Source organism: Ahaetulla prasina, chromosome 4, assembly GCF_028640845.1.
Source record: "Ahaetulla prasina isolate Xishuangbanna chromosome 4, ASM2864084v1, whole genome shotgun sequence".
Lineage (NCBI taxonomy): Eukaryota > Metazoa > Chordata > Lepidosauria > Squamata > Colubridae > Ahaetulla > Ahaetulla prasina.
The window spans coordinates 110819410-110834545 of record NC_080542.1 but is presented as its reverse complement, the minus strand read 5'-3'; the positions used below and the strand labels follow the sequence as shown (position 1 = coordinate 110834545).

At 48.0% G+C, this 15136-nt stretch overlaps 1 protein-coding gene across 3 annotated transcripts in view; it reads left to right on the top strand.

Moving 5' to 3' along the window:
• SCIN (scinderin) overlaps positions 1-15136 on the top strand; it is an 80838-nt gene that overhangs the window by 46304 nt on the left and 19398 nt on the right. For all 3 annotated transcript variants that reach the window (XM_058183269.1, XM_058183268.1, XM_058183267.1), the window contains 3 exons: positions 3199-3287; positions 12392-12607; positions 13903-14024. In XM_058183269.1, coding sequence (XP_058039252.1) covers positions 3199-3287; positions 12392-12607; positions 13903-14024 — 427 coding nt within the window. The remainder of the gene's footprint in view (positions 1-3198; positions 3288-12391; positions 12608-13902; positions 14025-15136) is intronic.

The window sequence follows — 15136 nt, the reverse complement described above, 5'->3', positions numbered from 1 at the left end:
GGCCCTGAGCAGCTGGGAAGCCCGCGTCGGGTGAAGGATGTCCAGCGGCTGCTGGGCCGCCAATTACTATCGGACCTTCATCCCGGGCTTCGCCATGCTGGCGGCTCCGCCACCCAGCTCCTTCAGAAGAAGGTCCGTTCGTGGGGTCCCCGCGGAGGAAGCCTTCACGGCTCTCAGGAAGGCTTTCGCCACGGAGCCCATCCTGCGACATCCCGACCCGCACCGCCTTCGTGGTGGAGACGGACGCCCAACGCCGCCTCGGAGCGGTGCTGCTACAGGCCCCGGCGGATGGCGGCACTCTTTTCCCCGCGCTGCACTACTCGCGGAAGCTCAACCCTTCCGGCGCAACTATACCATCTGGGAAAAGGAGTTGCTGGCTATCAAGGCCGCGAGGCGTGGCGGCACCACCTGGAGGGGCCCGGCATCAGGTGGAGGTCCGAGCGGACCATCGGAACCTCGAACATCTCACCACGGCTCGGAAGTTGAACCAGCGGCAGATCCGGTGGTCGCTGTTCTTGCCCGGTTCAACTTCCGCGTCACCTATATCCCCAGTGGCCACAACCGAGGGCGGACGCCTGTCCCGTAAGCCGGAGTACCTGAGCGCCAAGACCCTCTTCCTCCACGGACTGTACTGCCGGCGGAAGCCTTGCGCCGCCGGGAACCGGTGGACTTACGGGCCCGGGTGCGAGAGGCGCAGCGCCAAGACGCCTGGTCTCAGCAGCGGCGAGCGGAGGCGGGCCCCACGTCTCCGTGGACATTGGAAGACGACGTACTCAAGTTCCGGGGGGGGTTGTATGTGCCCACGGGCGCTCCGGTCCTCGTCCTGACCCAGTGCCACGACAACCTGCCAAGGGCCATTTCGGGTTTTTCAAGACTCTCAACCTAGTAACGCGGACCTTCTGGTGGCCCCGGGTGCGGCATGATGTCCATGCCTATGTGACGTCCTGCGTGCCGTGCCGGCAAGCCAAGGCCGCCACGGAGGCCCCTCCCGGTCTCCTCCAGCCCTTGCCGACTCTGACAGACCCTGGGGCGATTTCCATGGACTTCCTGACGGACCTGCCGCCGTCCTCGGGTTCACCACGGTGCTGGTGGTGGTGGACATGCTCACCAAGATGGCACACTTCATCCCGTGCAGCGGGCTGCCCACCGCCACCAAGACGGCCCGTCTCTTCTTGCAGCACGCCTTCCGCCTCCACGGCCTGCGGACAGGGTGGTGTCGGACCGTGGGGTGCAGTCCACGGCTCGCTTTTGGAAAAGCCTGATGGCCGCATTGGAGGTGCAGGTGTGCCTGTCGTCGGCGCACCATCCGGAGACCGACGGCGGGACGGAGAAGATCATCGGCGTCCTGGAGCAGTACCTCCAGTGCTTCGTGAACCAACAGCAGGACAACTGGGCGATTACCTGTCCCTGGCGGAGTTCGCATTCAACAACTCCCAACACACCTCCACCCAGACCACCCGTTCCTGGCCAACTTGGGGTACCATCCGCGCTCTTCCTCTGGCGCCCCGGACTCCCGGTTCCCGAGACACAGTCCTTTCTCTCCGAGTTGCGCGATCCAGCAGATGGTGCGCCGGCAGCTGAATCGGGCAAGGAGGACTACAAGCGGGTCGCCGATCGTTCCCGACGGGCAACACCCCCACTGGTGGTCGGAGACCGCGTGTGGCTCTCCACAAAGCATCTCCCGTCCGACCGGCCGGCGAAGAAACTGGACCACCGGTTCATCGGTCCGTTCCCCGTCGAGGCGGTCATCAATCCGGTGGCCTACCGATTGACCCTGCCGCGTTCCATGCGGATCCATCCCGTCTTCCATCGGTCCTTGCTGGTCCCTGAGGCCCCGGCGTCGCCCTCTGGCGCCCGGGCGCCACCCGCCGCTGTCGACGAGGACGGGGCGGAGGAGTACGAGGTGCACAGCATACGCGACTCCCGCTGGCTGAAGGGGCGCTTCCAATACCTGGTGGCGTGGCAAGGGTACGGGACCGAGTTCACCTGGGTCAATGCCTCCGACGTCCACGCCCCGGACCTGGTGCGGGCCTTCCACGAGCAGAACCCGGCCCGACCGCATCCCGATCGTCAGCCCCGGGGGAAGGGCCCTGCGGTGAGGGATAGTGTTGTGTCTTGCCCGCCCTCAGAGCAGCCGGGGCCTTCTTACCTGCTCCCGCACACTGAGGAATGTATGCCTCCCGGTCCCAGTCCTGGCTCCATGCCCACACAAACTGCAGAAGGAGAATCTCCCTGCCCCAGCCCTGACTCCATGCCCAGGCAAACGGAGCAGCTAGACCCCTCCCCCTCCTCCACAGCAGGTGAGCCTGAGGAGGGTTTACTCCCAAGAACAGCTGATTGGTGTGACCCTCGCATCAGAAGATTGGAGAGGCGGAGGCTACAGAGGGAAGGGAGGGGCAGGCCTTAATGAGTGCTGAGTCATGGTGCCACACCCCATGGCCTATATAAAGGAGCTACTTTCTGGCAGTCTCTGAGTCAGGCAAAAAGTCAAACTTATCTTGCTGAAGTCACTTACTGGACTCCTGCCTGCTCTGAGGACTTTGCTAGGACTTTGGACAGAGCTGCAGAGGCACGCCTGATTCGGATTTCCCGGACCCAGCCGTCAGCGGAGGAGTGGGACACGACACCCTGGTTTAGGACATGTAAATGGTAGGGTTGTGAAGTCATCAAATCGGTATTCAATATAGATTTTCTTAGGTGTGCTGTGTGTATGTATTGTTTTTGTTGTTCTTTTCTTTGTGTCTTGGAATGCATTGATAGTGTAAAACATGCATCATGCTACCAATATTGTTAAACATGCTGGTGGTGGGATTCTGGGAGTTAAAAATCTACTCATCTTAAGGTTTCCAAGTATGAAAAAGCTCCTATAAAAATCAGCTATGATAGAGCTATTTCCTGTAATCAATAAAGAACACTGTAAACCTGACCAGATTAAATTAAGTTTTTGATTACAACTACCACTTATCAAACTTTATTGTCTAAATCAGTGAATTATATCAATTGCTACCATTTTTGCTGGAATCTTTTCTATTATGCCATTTGAAGTTATGCTGCTCCCCAAAAAATCATATTGAGCTTAGACTCAGCAATATTTTTTAAAAAGAACTGTCAGTAACAGTTCTGAAGAAGTTTCTGAATTGTTCTTTTTATCTAATGAATTCATTGTTGTAATGTGAACTATCACTTTATATTAATAAGGTAAAAATGCTAATCCAGATGAGAGGAGAGCTGCCATGAAATCAGCTGAGGAATTTGTTCAGCAAATGAATTATCCTCCCAACACACAGGTATGCTTATTAAAGAAACACCTGCTATTTACACAAGAAGATTTCTAAAGTTATATATTAACTGCAGTTGTATGGCTACCATAATCCAATTGCTATGGGTACAACTGAGGTGTAAAATATATTACCTTTATATTAAAATGTTCCCAATATTCAGATGAAAAAAAACATTTACTATTTCATGTCTAGGTTTAAATTTTATATTTATTATAAAAATTAAGATTGTCAAAATTAAAAACACCAACATAAAATCCTACAGTAACTAAAAGCACCATAAAATCAAATCAAAAACTATAACAAAATCTACTACATATATGGGATCTAAAAAGCAGAAAAGCCTTGTAAAATAGAAAAGTCATACAGTATAGTGTTGGCATTTCTAAACAAATAGGCAATTTCTCAAGCAGTTATTATTAACATTTGTTAGAAGCACCTAGAGGAATACCTCAAAAAGATCCATCTACTATTTGTTTTGCATGAGCATGAACATTCATGCTGATTTCAAGCAGAAAGAAAGAAGTAATGATCACTTACCTGGAAAAGAATAACAGTAGACTGAGAGAGGACAGGGTTTGGAAAAATCTGAGTAGTTGCAAATGCATGACAAAGCTTTCTTGATCTGTCAGCCAGAAATAGAAAAGGAGAGTCAAGATTTGCAAGAAAATGAACTACTTAAGCAAGAAAATGCAGCAATTTGCAGGCTCCAGCAACCAAAACTAACTGAAAGGCAAAAAGGATTGGCTGGAAAAGTCATTAAAAACTTGTAAGAATTGATAGCAAGAATGAGACTACCTGTCTTAAAGCAAACAAAGAGGAGACTCTTATCTGAGATATTTCAGAACATTAACCTGAAAACCATTTCAGCATTAATACTTGTGAAACAAATCAACTAATGTATTATGCTGCTTGCATTGTTACCAAAGATTGAGATGTGAAAGTAAGGAACAAAAACAAATTTAAAAAAATACTTGGAAAATTCTCTTAGAATTAAAACTGAAAGAAGTAAACAAAGATCTGAATAATTTGCAAGATCTAAAACTATGAAAACAGAAAAATAAATAGTTGAAACTGATTCTAAAAATTGCAGTGGTTTTTGGCAAGTGAAAGATGATTTTGGTTTTTAAAGATCTTTTTTGCATATCAGCAACCAAGATAAAATGAATGATTGACTTAAAAAAGCAGGGCATTATCAGAACCAAAATGACAGCTCATAACCAAGAACTAAAACAGAGAATTATATTATTATCAGAAAAAAGAACCCACACTGAGTAATATAATGGTCATAAAAGCCAATTCAAACAAAATTTAAAATTTAAAGCTAATCAAGATAAATTCTAAAGGAATATTGATTCCAAGTACAGGTAATCCTTGGTTACAAATGTTCCCTTAGCAAACGTTCGAAGTTATGCGGTAAGTGCCTCCTAGCATTTGTGAACAAGTCCCAAAACTATGAATCTTGCAGCACTATGGCAGTTGTTCGCCTTTATGAACAACTGCAATGGCTCTGCAACATTTGTCCTGAATGTTGCTGGCTGAAATGGAGCTTCTGAGGGGTGAATTTGCCCCTCCAATGCTCCGTTTGGGCCACCAGATGCCTTGCTTGACCCGTTGCAGGCCAAAATGGAGGTTCCAAGGGGAGGATCCGGCCCTTAGAAGCTTCATTTCAGCCTGTAACGGGATAAGGGTGTAATGGGATAAGGGAGGCCCATTGAGGCCCAAACAGAGCATCGGAGGGGCAGATTCACTGCTCAGAAGCTCTCTTTTGGCCAACAATCTGCAGGTGAGGCTGCGGAGGCCTGAACCAAACTGCAGAGGGGCGCACACATCTGACAGGCTGGAGAGGAGACTGCTTGCTAGATCTTCACAAGATAAGTGACCCAGCATGGCAGGTTGGGGGGGAAGTGTGAGGTATTTCAGTGGGTCAGGGTGGCCTTGGGTGGTCTTAGGCAGATGGCCTGTTGCATCAATAGCAGCCCCGACATGGCCTTCTCCATCCTAAAATACCGCATGTGCACTTAACGAGCCTCTCATTCGATTAGCGAATGCATGACTGAAAGGAGGGAGTGATTTCATTCAAAGTACGAGATTCACTCCCCTGAATCCTTGGGTTACAAATGGAATGGCAGGCTCCATTTCATTCATAATTTGAGGACTACCTGTTGTGACCCAGGTTCCTGGACCCAGACTCCTGGACTCGGATGATTCAGAAAATGAGGGAGAAGACCTGGCAAGCCCTGTTTCTCTTGAGCCCTCTCCCTCCCTGGCACCCACTCAAAGGGAGGAGGAGGGGCCGGCACGGCCTGATTCTCCCGGGCCTTCTTCTGATTTGGCAACGCCCCAAGAGCAGTTTTGGAGTGACGCAAGATTACGAAGACTTGATCGACGTGCGCAGCAGCGGAAGAGTTGGGACAAAGCCAAGTCATAATTGTCATGCAGTGACATCTGCAGAGACTATAAATAGGAGGCGGGACTTCCTGGTTTTTTGTCTTGGACAAAGCAATGAATTTGGCGCGAGCTAACTATTTCATGGAGGGAAGAATATATTCGTGAGTAATTCTGGCCTTATCTATAATTTCCTCGTTATCTCCAGAAACTTGGCAGGCCCGTGGGTAGACGTGGCCAGGACATGTATCTATGTAAATAAAAGGAAAAAAAAGGAAGGCCTCTGACGGACTCTTTGCTGGGAGTATTGGGGGAAGGGAAACAGAACATTTTGTCCAAGACCTGACTAAAACATCTTCCACCAAAGATGGATCAGCAGCAGGTACAGCAGCAGTTAGAGCAGCTACAGCGGCTAATCAACAGCTCCAGCAGCAAGTGGCTCACTTGGCAGGCCAACTTGCTGCCAGGAATGTGCCTGCAGCCCCCCATCCTCCTCCTCCTCCTCCTCGCCGCAAGTGCCCGATAACCGTGCGGATAAGTTTTCTGGGCAGCCTGAGATGTTCCCGACCTTCTTGGGACAGTGCCAGCTCTACATGGCTATGAGGCCAGAGGATTTCCCAGGCGACCGGGCTAAGGTGGCCTTCGTGATTAACCTTCTTTCCGGCTCGGCTGCTCGATGGGCCACGCCCTCTTGCTCCAGGACAGCCCCTGCTGGCGGACCAACAGCGTTTTGGCAGCACCTGCGCACCATGTATGAGGACCCGTTCGAATGCTGGCGGCAACCAGGCGCCTTAAGGAACTCCGTCAAGAAACGCCCCTGCAGGAGTACATCGCCAAATTTCGTCTTTTGTGCCAGGACTCTGACTGGAATGATGCAGCGCTGGTGGGCGTTCAGGAGGGACTCTCAGAGGAATTGCAAGGCGAGCTGGCCCAGCGTGGGCGCCACGGACCCTCGACAACTTGGTGCCTTTGTCTCCGCCTCGATGCCCGTCTGCAACGGCGACCGTCCCGTCGCACCCCGGGACCCTCCGTCGACATCTGCACCCCACTTCCTGCACCACCAGCACCCAGGGTCGCCCACGTTTTGTAACCGCTGCGGAAGAGCCCATGGAGTTGGGAGCGGCCAGACCTCGCCTAACAGCCCAGGAGGCGGAACCGGGCGCCAAGGGGATTGTGCCTGTACTGTGGGGAGCCCGGCCGCCGCTGCTTCTTGCCCCAGAAAGCGGCGGCACGCACGGCGGTCCCCGAATCACAGCGTGACCCATCGGGAAACGGAGCAGGCCCGACCTCGGGGAAACCCTAGGTCGGGCACGTACTAAGCCCCCACTGGACGTTGCGGAAGGAGACTCTGGGCCCCCTCGGCATCTGATTCTGGACACACGGATATGGTTGGGGAACCAGTCGGACGGGCTCCAGGCGCATGCGCTGGTGGACTCAGGGGCCACAACAAACTTTATGGACCAGGCCTTTGTGACCCAGTTTGCGGTCCCCGTGGTTCCGGTGGACCCTCCGATGCAGGTAGAGACAATTGATGGACGAGAACTGGTGTCCGGCCCCATTAAATTCGCCACCCAGCCTTTGCGCCTGGCTATTGGGGACCATGAGGAGGCGATCCAGTTTTATGTCACGGCAGACCTTCATTTTCCCTTGGTCCTTGGGTTGGCCTGGCTTTGGACCCACGATCCTCAGGTGGCCTGGTCGCGGGCGCCATCTCTTTCCCGAGTCTGCAGTGCGTCGATCACATCCGCCACACCTGTGCCGGCCAGAACGTCCCCACGCTGCCATCACCTTGCCTCCTGAGCTGGCGGACTTCGCCCGGCGTGTTCAGCGAGAAGGAGGCGGACCGACTACCCGCGCCGGCCCTCGATTGCCCGTGGACCTTCTGCCCAACGCACCACTGCCTGTGGGCGCCTGTATTCCATGTCGGGCCGAGTTGGCCGCCCTCAGGGACTTCCTGGACAAAAACCTGGCCCGAGGGTTCATCCGGCCTTCAAAGTCCCTCTCGGCCCCGGTCCTCTTTGTGAAGAAGAAGACAGGGACTTGCGCCTATGCTGTGATTACCGCCGGCTAAACGCCATTACGGTGCGGAATCGCTACCCCTGCCGCTCATCCGGAGCTACTGGAAAGGTTGCGGAGGCCACGATCTTCACCAAGCTCGATCTCCGGGGCCTACAACCTGGTGCGGATACGAGAAGGAGGCGAATGGAAGACGGCATTCGGCACCCGATACGGACACTACTGAATACACTGTCATGCCATTTGGGTTGACCAATGCTCCGCCGTTTTCAGCACTTCATGAACGACGTGTTCGAGACATGTTGGATCGGTTCGTGGTTATCTACCTCGACGACATCCTGATTTACTCGGTCCAGGGAAAGCCACCTTCGACACGTCAGTCTGGTTCTGCAACGCTATGGAGCAACAACTCAATGCGAAGCTGGAGAAATCGTCTTCTTCCGGACTTCCATAGAATTCCTCGGCATATCATCTCGCCCGAGGGCATAGCCATGGACCCATGTAAAGTAGAAGCTTTGTGTAGCTGGGAAGCCCCTCGTCGGGTGAAGGATGTTCAGCGCCTACTGGGCTTCGCCAACTACTACCGGACCTTCATCCCGAGCTTCGCCACACTGACAGCTCCACTTACCCAGCTCCTCAGGAAGAAGGTTGCATTCCGGTGGGGTCCCCCGCAGCAAGAAGCATTCACAGCCCTCAAGAAAGCCTTCGTCACGGAACCCGTCCTGAGGCATCCCGACCCGCTCCGGCCTTTTGTGGTGGAAACGGACGCGTCCAATGTGGCTCTGGGAGCGGTGCTGCTACAGGCTCCGACGAATGGCGGCACACTTTTTCCCTGCGCTTACTACTCCCGGAAACTCAACCCTTCCGAGCGCAACTACACTATCTGGGAAAAAGAGTTGCTGGCTATCAAGGCTGCATTCGAGGCTTGGCGACACCATCTGGAGGGGGCCCGACATCAGGTGGAGGTCCGAACGGACCATCGGAATCTCGAGCACCTCACCACAGCTCGGAAGTTGAACCAGCGGTGGTCGTTGTTTTTTGCCCGGTTCAACTTCCGCGTGACCTACATTCCCAGCGGTCACAACCGGAGGGCGGATGCCCTGTCCCGCAAGCCAGAGTACCTCTGCGCCAAGGACCCCCTTCCTCCACGGACGGTGCTGCGGCAGAAGCCTTGGCCGCAGCACGGAGCCAGTGGACTTGCGGGCCCAGGTGCGAGGCGCAGCGCCAGGACGCCTGGTCGCAGCAAAGGAGAGCGGAGGTGGGCCCCACGCCTCCTTGGACCTTGGAGGAGGACTTACTCAAGTTTGGGCGATTATATGTGCCCACAGGACCACTCCGAGCCCTCGTCATGACCCAGTGCCACGACAACCCTGCAGCAGGACATTTTGGGTTCTTCAAGACCCTCCACCTGGTGACACGGACCTTTTGGTGGCCCCGAGTGCGGCATGATATACATGCCTACGTGACATCCTGCGTACCGTGCCGGCAAGCCAAGACCGCCACGGGGGCCCCTCCCGGGCTCCCCCAGCCCTTGCCGACACCCGACAGACCCTGGGGGGCGATCTCTATGGATTTCCTGACAGACCTGCCGCCGTCCTCTGGGTTCACCACGGTGCTGGTGGTGGTGGACATGCTCACCAAGATGGCACACTTCATCCCATGCCGCGGACTGCCCACAGCCGCAAAACGCCCGTCTCTTTCTGCAGCACATCTTCCGCCTCCATGGTCTACCGGACAGGGTGGTTTCGGACCGCTGGAGTTCAGTTCACAGCCCGCTTCTGGAAGAGCCTGATGGCGCGTTGGAGGTGCAGGTATGTCTGTCGTCATCGCACCATCCGGAGACCGACGGGGGTACAGAGAAGGTCATCGGTATACTGGAACAGTATCTCCGTTGCTTCATCAACCAGCAACAGGACAACTGGGCCGACTACCTGTCCCTGGCGGAGTTTGCTTTTAACAACTCTCAGCAAACCCCTACTCAGATGACCCCGTTCTTTGCCAATGTGGGTACCATCCGCTCTTCCTCTGGCACCACCGGACTCCCCTGTTCCCGAAACGCAGACCTTCCTGACAGAATTGCATGCGGTCCAACAGTTGGTACGTCAGCAGCTGAATCGGGCAAAGGAGGACTACAAACGGTCCGCCGACCGCTCCCGACGGGCAACGCCCCCGCTGGCAGTTGGAGACCGGTGTGGCTCTCCACCAAACACCTCCCGTCCGACCGCCCGGTAAAGAAGTTGGACCACCGATTCATCGGCCCGTTCCCTGTCGAGGCAGTCATCAACCCGGTAGCCTACCGACTGACCTGCCACGATCCATGCGGATCCACCCGTTTTCACCGGTCCCTTCTGGTTCCTGAGGCCACACCGAGTCCCCTTCGGTGCCCAACAGCACCGTCACTGTCGCTGAGGACGGATCGGAGGAATACGAAGTCCACAGCGTCGAGACTCTCGCTGGCTAAAGGGTCGCTTCCAATATTTGATCGCGTGGAAGGGATACGGGACTGATTTCTCCTGGTTAGATGCCTCCGACGTTCATGCCCCTGACCTGGTGCAGGCCTTCCTTGAGCAGAACCCAGCCCGACCGCATCCCGACTCAGCCCCGGGGAAGGGCCCTGCGGTGAGGATAGTGTTGTGACCCAGGTTCCTGGACCCAGACTCCTGGACTCGGATGATTCAGAAAATGAGGAGAAGACCTGGCAAGCCCTGTTTCTCTTGAGCCCTCTCCTCCCTGGCACCCACTCAAAGGGAGGAGGAGGCCGCACGGCCTGATTCTCCCGGCCTTCTTCTGATTTGGCAACGCCCCAAGAGCAGTTTTGGAGTGACGCAAGATTACGAAGACTTGATCGACATGCGCAGCAGCGGAAGAGTTGGGACAAAGCCAAGTCATAATTGTCATGCAGTGACATCTGCAGAGACTATAAATAGGAGGCGGGACTTCCTGGTTTTTTGTCTTGGACAAAGCAATGAATTTGGCGCGAGCTAACTATTTCATGGAGGGAAGAATATATTCGTGAGTAATTCTGGCCTTATCTATAATTTCCTCGTTATCTCCAGAAACTTGGCAGGCCCGTGGGTAGACGTGGCCAGGACATGTATCTATGTAAATAAAAGGAAAAAAAAAGGAAGGCCTCTGACGGACTCTTTGCTGGGAGTATTGGGGGAAGGGAAACAGAACACTACCCGTATCATCAGAGTGGAATAATGTTTGTAAACCTAAGCAAAATTAAAATAAATATAAATAAATATAAAATATTGTTGATATAAACAAATATTTAAAGACAAAGTAATGTTACTTTTCAGGACAGAGCTATGGGATCATCCCATTTAAAATAACAAAAGGACATTATTGAGAGTTACATTACTGAAATTATGTAAACTTTTAAAGGGAAAAATGGTTCAGAAGTAGTAAAAATATATATCAAAAAATGAAGTCTGCCTGGGATTGATAAATTGCATGCAAATTATAGAGGGAGAAATGATTTAATGATTACTTTTAGACAGTGATCCCCAACCTTTTTGGCACCAGGGGCTGGTTTCATGGAAGATCATTTTTCCATGGACTGGGTGGGGGGGGAATGCTTCAGAAAGAAGAAATAGTATTTAGACATGACTATTAAAAAGCAACAATTAAAAATGAGATTAGAAAATGAAAGCACTCAATGGACATTTTTTGAAAAATACTAATGGAAAATTGGACAGTACCAGACCATGGTATTGGATAGGAATGGCATATTAAAAAAGAAAAAAAGAAGGAATATTTTTGTTGCCTAGGAACTGGTCCTATGCATAAATGTCATTAAGTCCAAATAGGAAATATAGTTTCAATAGTAGATGCTGAGATAAGATTTTAACAAATAAAATTGGATATAGTGAAATCATACAGATTGATTAACCCCCCTCCTCAAAAAAAAGGCATAACTTGCAAAATATTACATCAGCATTTATATAAAAACTATGGCTTCACTATCAATGAGAACTACTTATGATATGAATTCACTATAACGTAATTGAAAATGACAGAGCAAAAATGTATATGTTGTACCTGAAAAAATCAAAGTATCATTGTCATTGAAAATAACTATAATTTGTTTATCAGTGAAGCTATTCTAAGAGACTAAGGTTGAAAAGAAGGAATGAGAAACTATTACAAAATACTAGTGTTTGGAAATAGAGATCACAAATTTTTGGAAATCTACAGTGGTATCAGTTGTATTTTGGTCAGTTCATAGGCCCCTTGATAGGATTTAAATCATTAAGAAGAAAGCCAACAATATTGGCTGGGAAACATAAGTAAATTTGAAATAATAATTATAATTATGCAGCATTGTTTGTATTCTAGAATATTATGGAATATGATCCAATCTTTAAATATGCCCTGTGATCTGCATCAAATACTGTTTGATACTATTTTCCTACAATATAGAATAGAATAGAATTTTTTATTGGCAAATTGTAATTGGACACATAAGGAATTTGTCTTGGTGCATATGCTCTCAGTGTACATAAACGAAAAGATACATTCATCAAGAATCATAAGGTACAACACATTGATAGTTATAGGGTACAATAAGCAATCAGGAAACAATATCAATATAAATCGTAAGGATACAAGCAACAAAGTTACAGTCATAGTCATAGGCGAAAAATAGTACTGGTAATTATATGTATTTCAATTTTATATATATAATTCTGTGATTTGACATACAGATTCAGATTCTTCCAGAAGGAGGTGAGACACCCATCTTCAAACAGTTCTTTAAAGACTGGAAAGATAAAGATCAAAGCAATGGCTTTGGAAAAGTGCATGTCATGGAGAGAGTGGCAAAAATTGAACCAATTGAATTTGATGCTAGCAAGTTACATGAATCTCCCCAGATGGCAGCCCAGCACAACATGATAGATGATGGCTCTGGGAAAGTGGAGGTATTTATGCATATTGACCTTATATTGTTGTTAACTTTTATTTTATTTATTTATTTATTTTGTCACGCAGTATATATAAGCACAAGTATGAAGTAACTATACAATATATAAGCATATATATGAGTATGAGTATGTAATAACTATATTAATTGGATATAACAAAAGGAAACAATAGGACAGGAACGGTAGGCACATTTGTGCTCTTATGCACGCCCCTTACAGACCTCTTAGGAATGGGGTGAGAACTTCCAATACTTACTGTTTTAGTTGTTTTGCTTTATGGTAGTATTTTTGTAATTTTTTTCCCCAAACACTCTTACAGTTCACATTTTAATTGAGGTATTTTGGTTCATAAATATAAAACTTTAATGCAAGATACATGGACATATCTTAGCACAATGCTTTAACAAGTGCAGCTGCAGCAAACTTTACATCTGGTCCTCGGGTCAGGGGAAGGGCAATTGATTGTTCTTTCACTTCTGCGTCTCTACCCAGGCTTCAGAAAAGCTTTCTTGGTATTAAAGAGAACCCCCCCCCTTTATAGAAAAACATCAGGGGAGGGGTGATTTTTATTTGAACTACAAGTAAAGAAGAGACAGAAAAACCCCTCCCCCACATCCCTGCATACATTATTCCCAATGATGATCGCTTTTCTATGTCTATAATTAAAGAAGGGAAGTGAGACATGCTTATATTCTGTGGATTAAAACAAAAGTTTGAAGCTTCGTTGTTTGTTTCCATTGAATTTCCAAGATATCTAGAACCTGAATCCAATGAAATGGAAAAGGATTTCCTCAGTTGCAGAATCCTTTGCAGATTAAAAAAAAAAACCTGTTGTAATTTCTCCCCTTCCAAGTTATATTACACAGGAAGATGAGAATTATTATACTGTGTGATTTCTTAACAAAACATAATATGCATGATATCCTCATTAGTGTTCCTATAGACTAGAGATCTCTGGACAAGCCACAAATAAAAGACCATTTAAGGGTTGTAGGATACTAGTGCTTTCTTTTTCTCAGACTCATAGATGTCTGAGGTACCAAATCTGAATTAAGTAAATGTGAATAAGTTGTTACTTTGACATCTAACTATTAAATTATAACTGTGCCTTTAATGTATCTATATGGGAAAAAAAATGTAAGCTTATACCTTAATGTGCCTCAGGATTTATTTCTGCTGTAAAAGATTTCAGACAGATTATCCCTCTGGAAATGAGTTTATAAAAATATTCTGTTTGAGGATCTGCAAAAGCTATGTACAGTCGTTTCCCATTCACATCTTATTTTTCTTAGATTTGGCGAGTTGAAAGTAATGGCAGAATCCCTATAGAACCTGGTAGCTATGGGCAGTTTTATGGTGGTGACTGCTACATCGTATTGTACACCTACCCTAAGGGCAAGATTATCTATACATGGTATGGGCTATTATTGTGTTAATATGATTTGAATAGTCTGTCTAAAAACTTTGGGTTACTGTAGGCATAGAGAGTCATGCTAAGCATAGTTCTGGGCTTCAGCTTGTCTTAGGACAAGGATGGACCTCCTATTATTTTGGGATGGCTAGAATGGATGGCATCACCCTTTGAACAGTTCTCAGCCTGTTCAGAAACGGACCTTCACCTGAGTTTCTGAGCTGCATCAAAAGTGGTTCCTGACACCTCATTCCATTTTTTTAAAATAAATGTCTTCATTCTAATTGATTGATATGATGCCCTACCCAGTCTCTACTTTTGTCTTCACCCGCCATTTTGTATTGGCCTGGTGATGTGCCTACCAGGAAAAATTGACGTTTTGTTTTGGGTGATTGCTGGCTATTCCTTTGGTGTTTTTTTTTTGGTTTTTTAAAAAATTTTTTATTACTTTTTTTGCAACAAACAAACAAAAAGAAAATACATTATTACACCCTTGTGCTATACATAAAAGGAAGATTTGGGTCTTCGGATATATCCTCATGATTGCCAAAATCCACATTCTCGAGGTACAGGTACTAAAGCGTCCAATGTTCCAAGCGCAAAGTCCACAAATGGTTTCCAAGTCTTCCAGAAAATATCTTCTTTATACACACCACTTCTAATTTTAATATCACATGTCATTTTATCATTTAAAGCTAATTTCCACATTTCAGAATTCCACTCTTCTATTCTAAAAATCACATCTAGTTTCCAATATCTAGCTATTATAATTCTACCTATTATAATCATAATTCTAATCAATTCTTTTTCATATTTTGTTAATTCTATTTCCTTAATTACCAACAATAATATAGTTTCCACTCTCAATGTTATTACTTTCCCCATCATTTCAAATATCATTTTCTTCAGTTGTTGCCAAAACTTTTTAACCTTATCACAATTATACCACATATGTTCATAAGTCCCCAATTCCATCTCACATCTCCAACATTTTTTACTAATTTTTTTATCCATTTGTGACAATCTTACTGGAGTCAAATACCATTTCCAAACAACTTTATAATTGTGCTCTTTAATCCTTATAGATAAAGTTCTCATAATTCTACTCTTCCAAT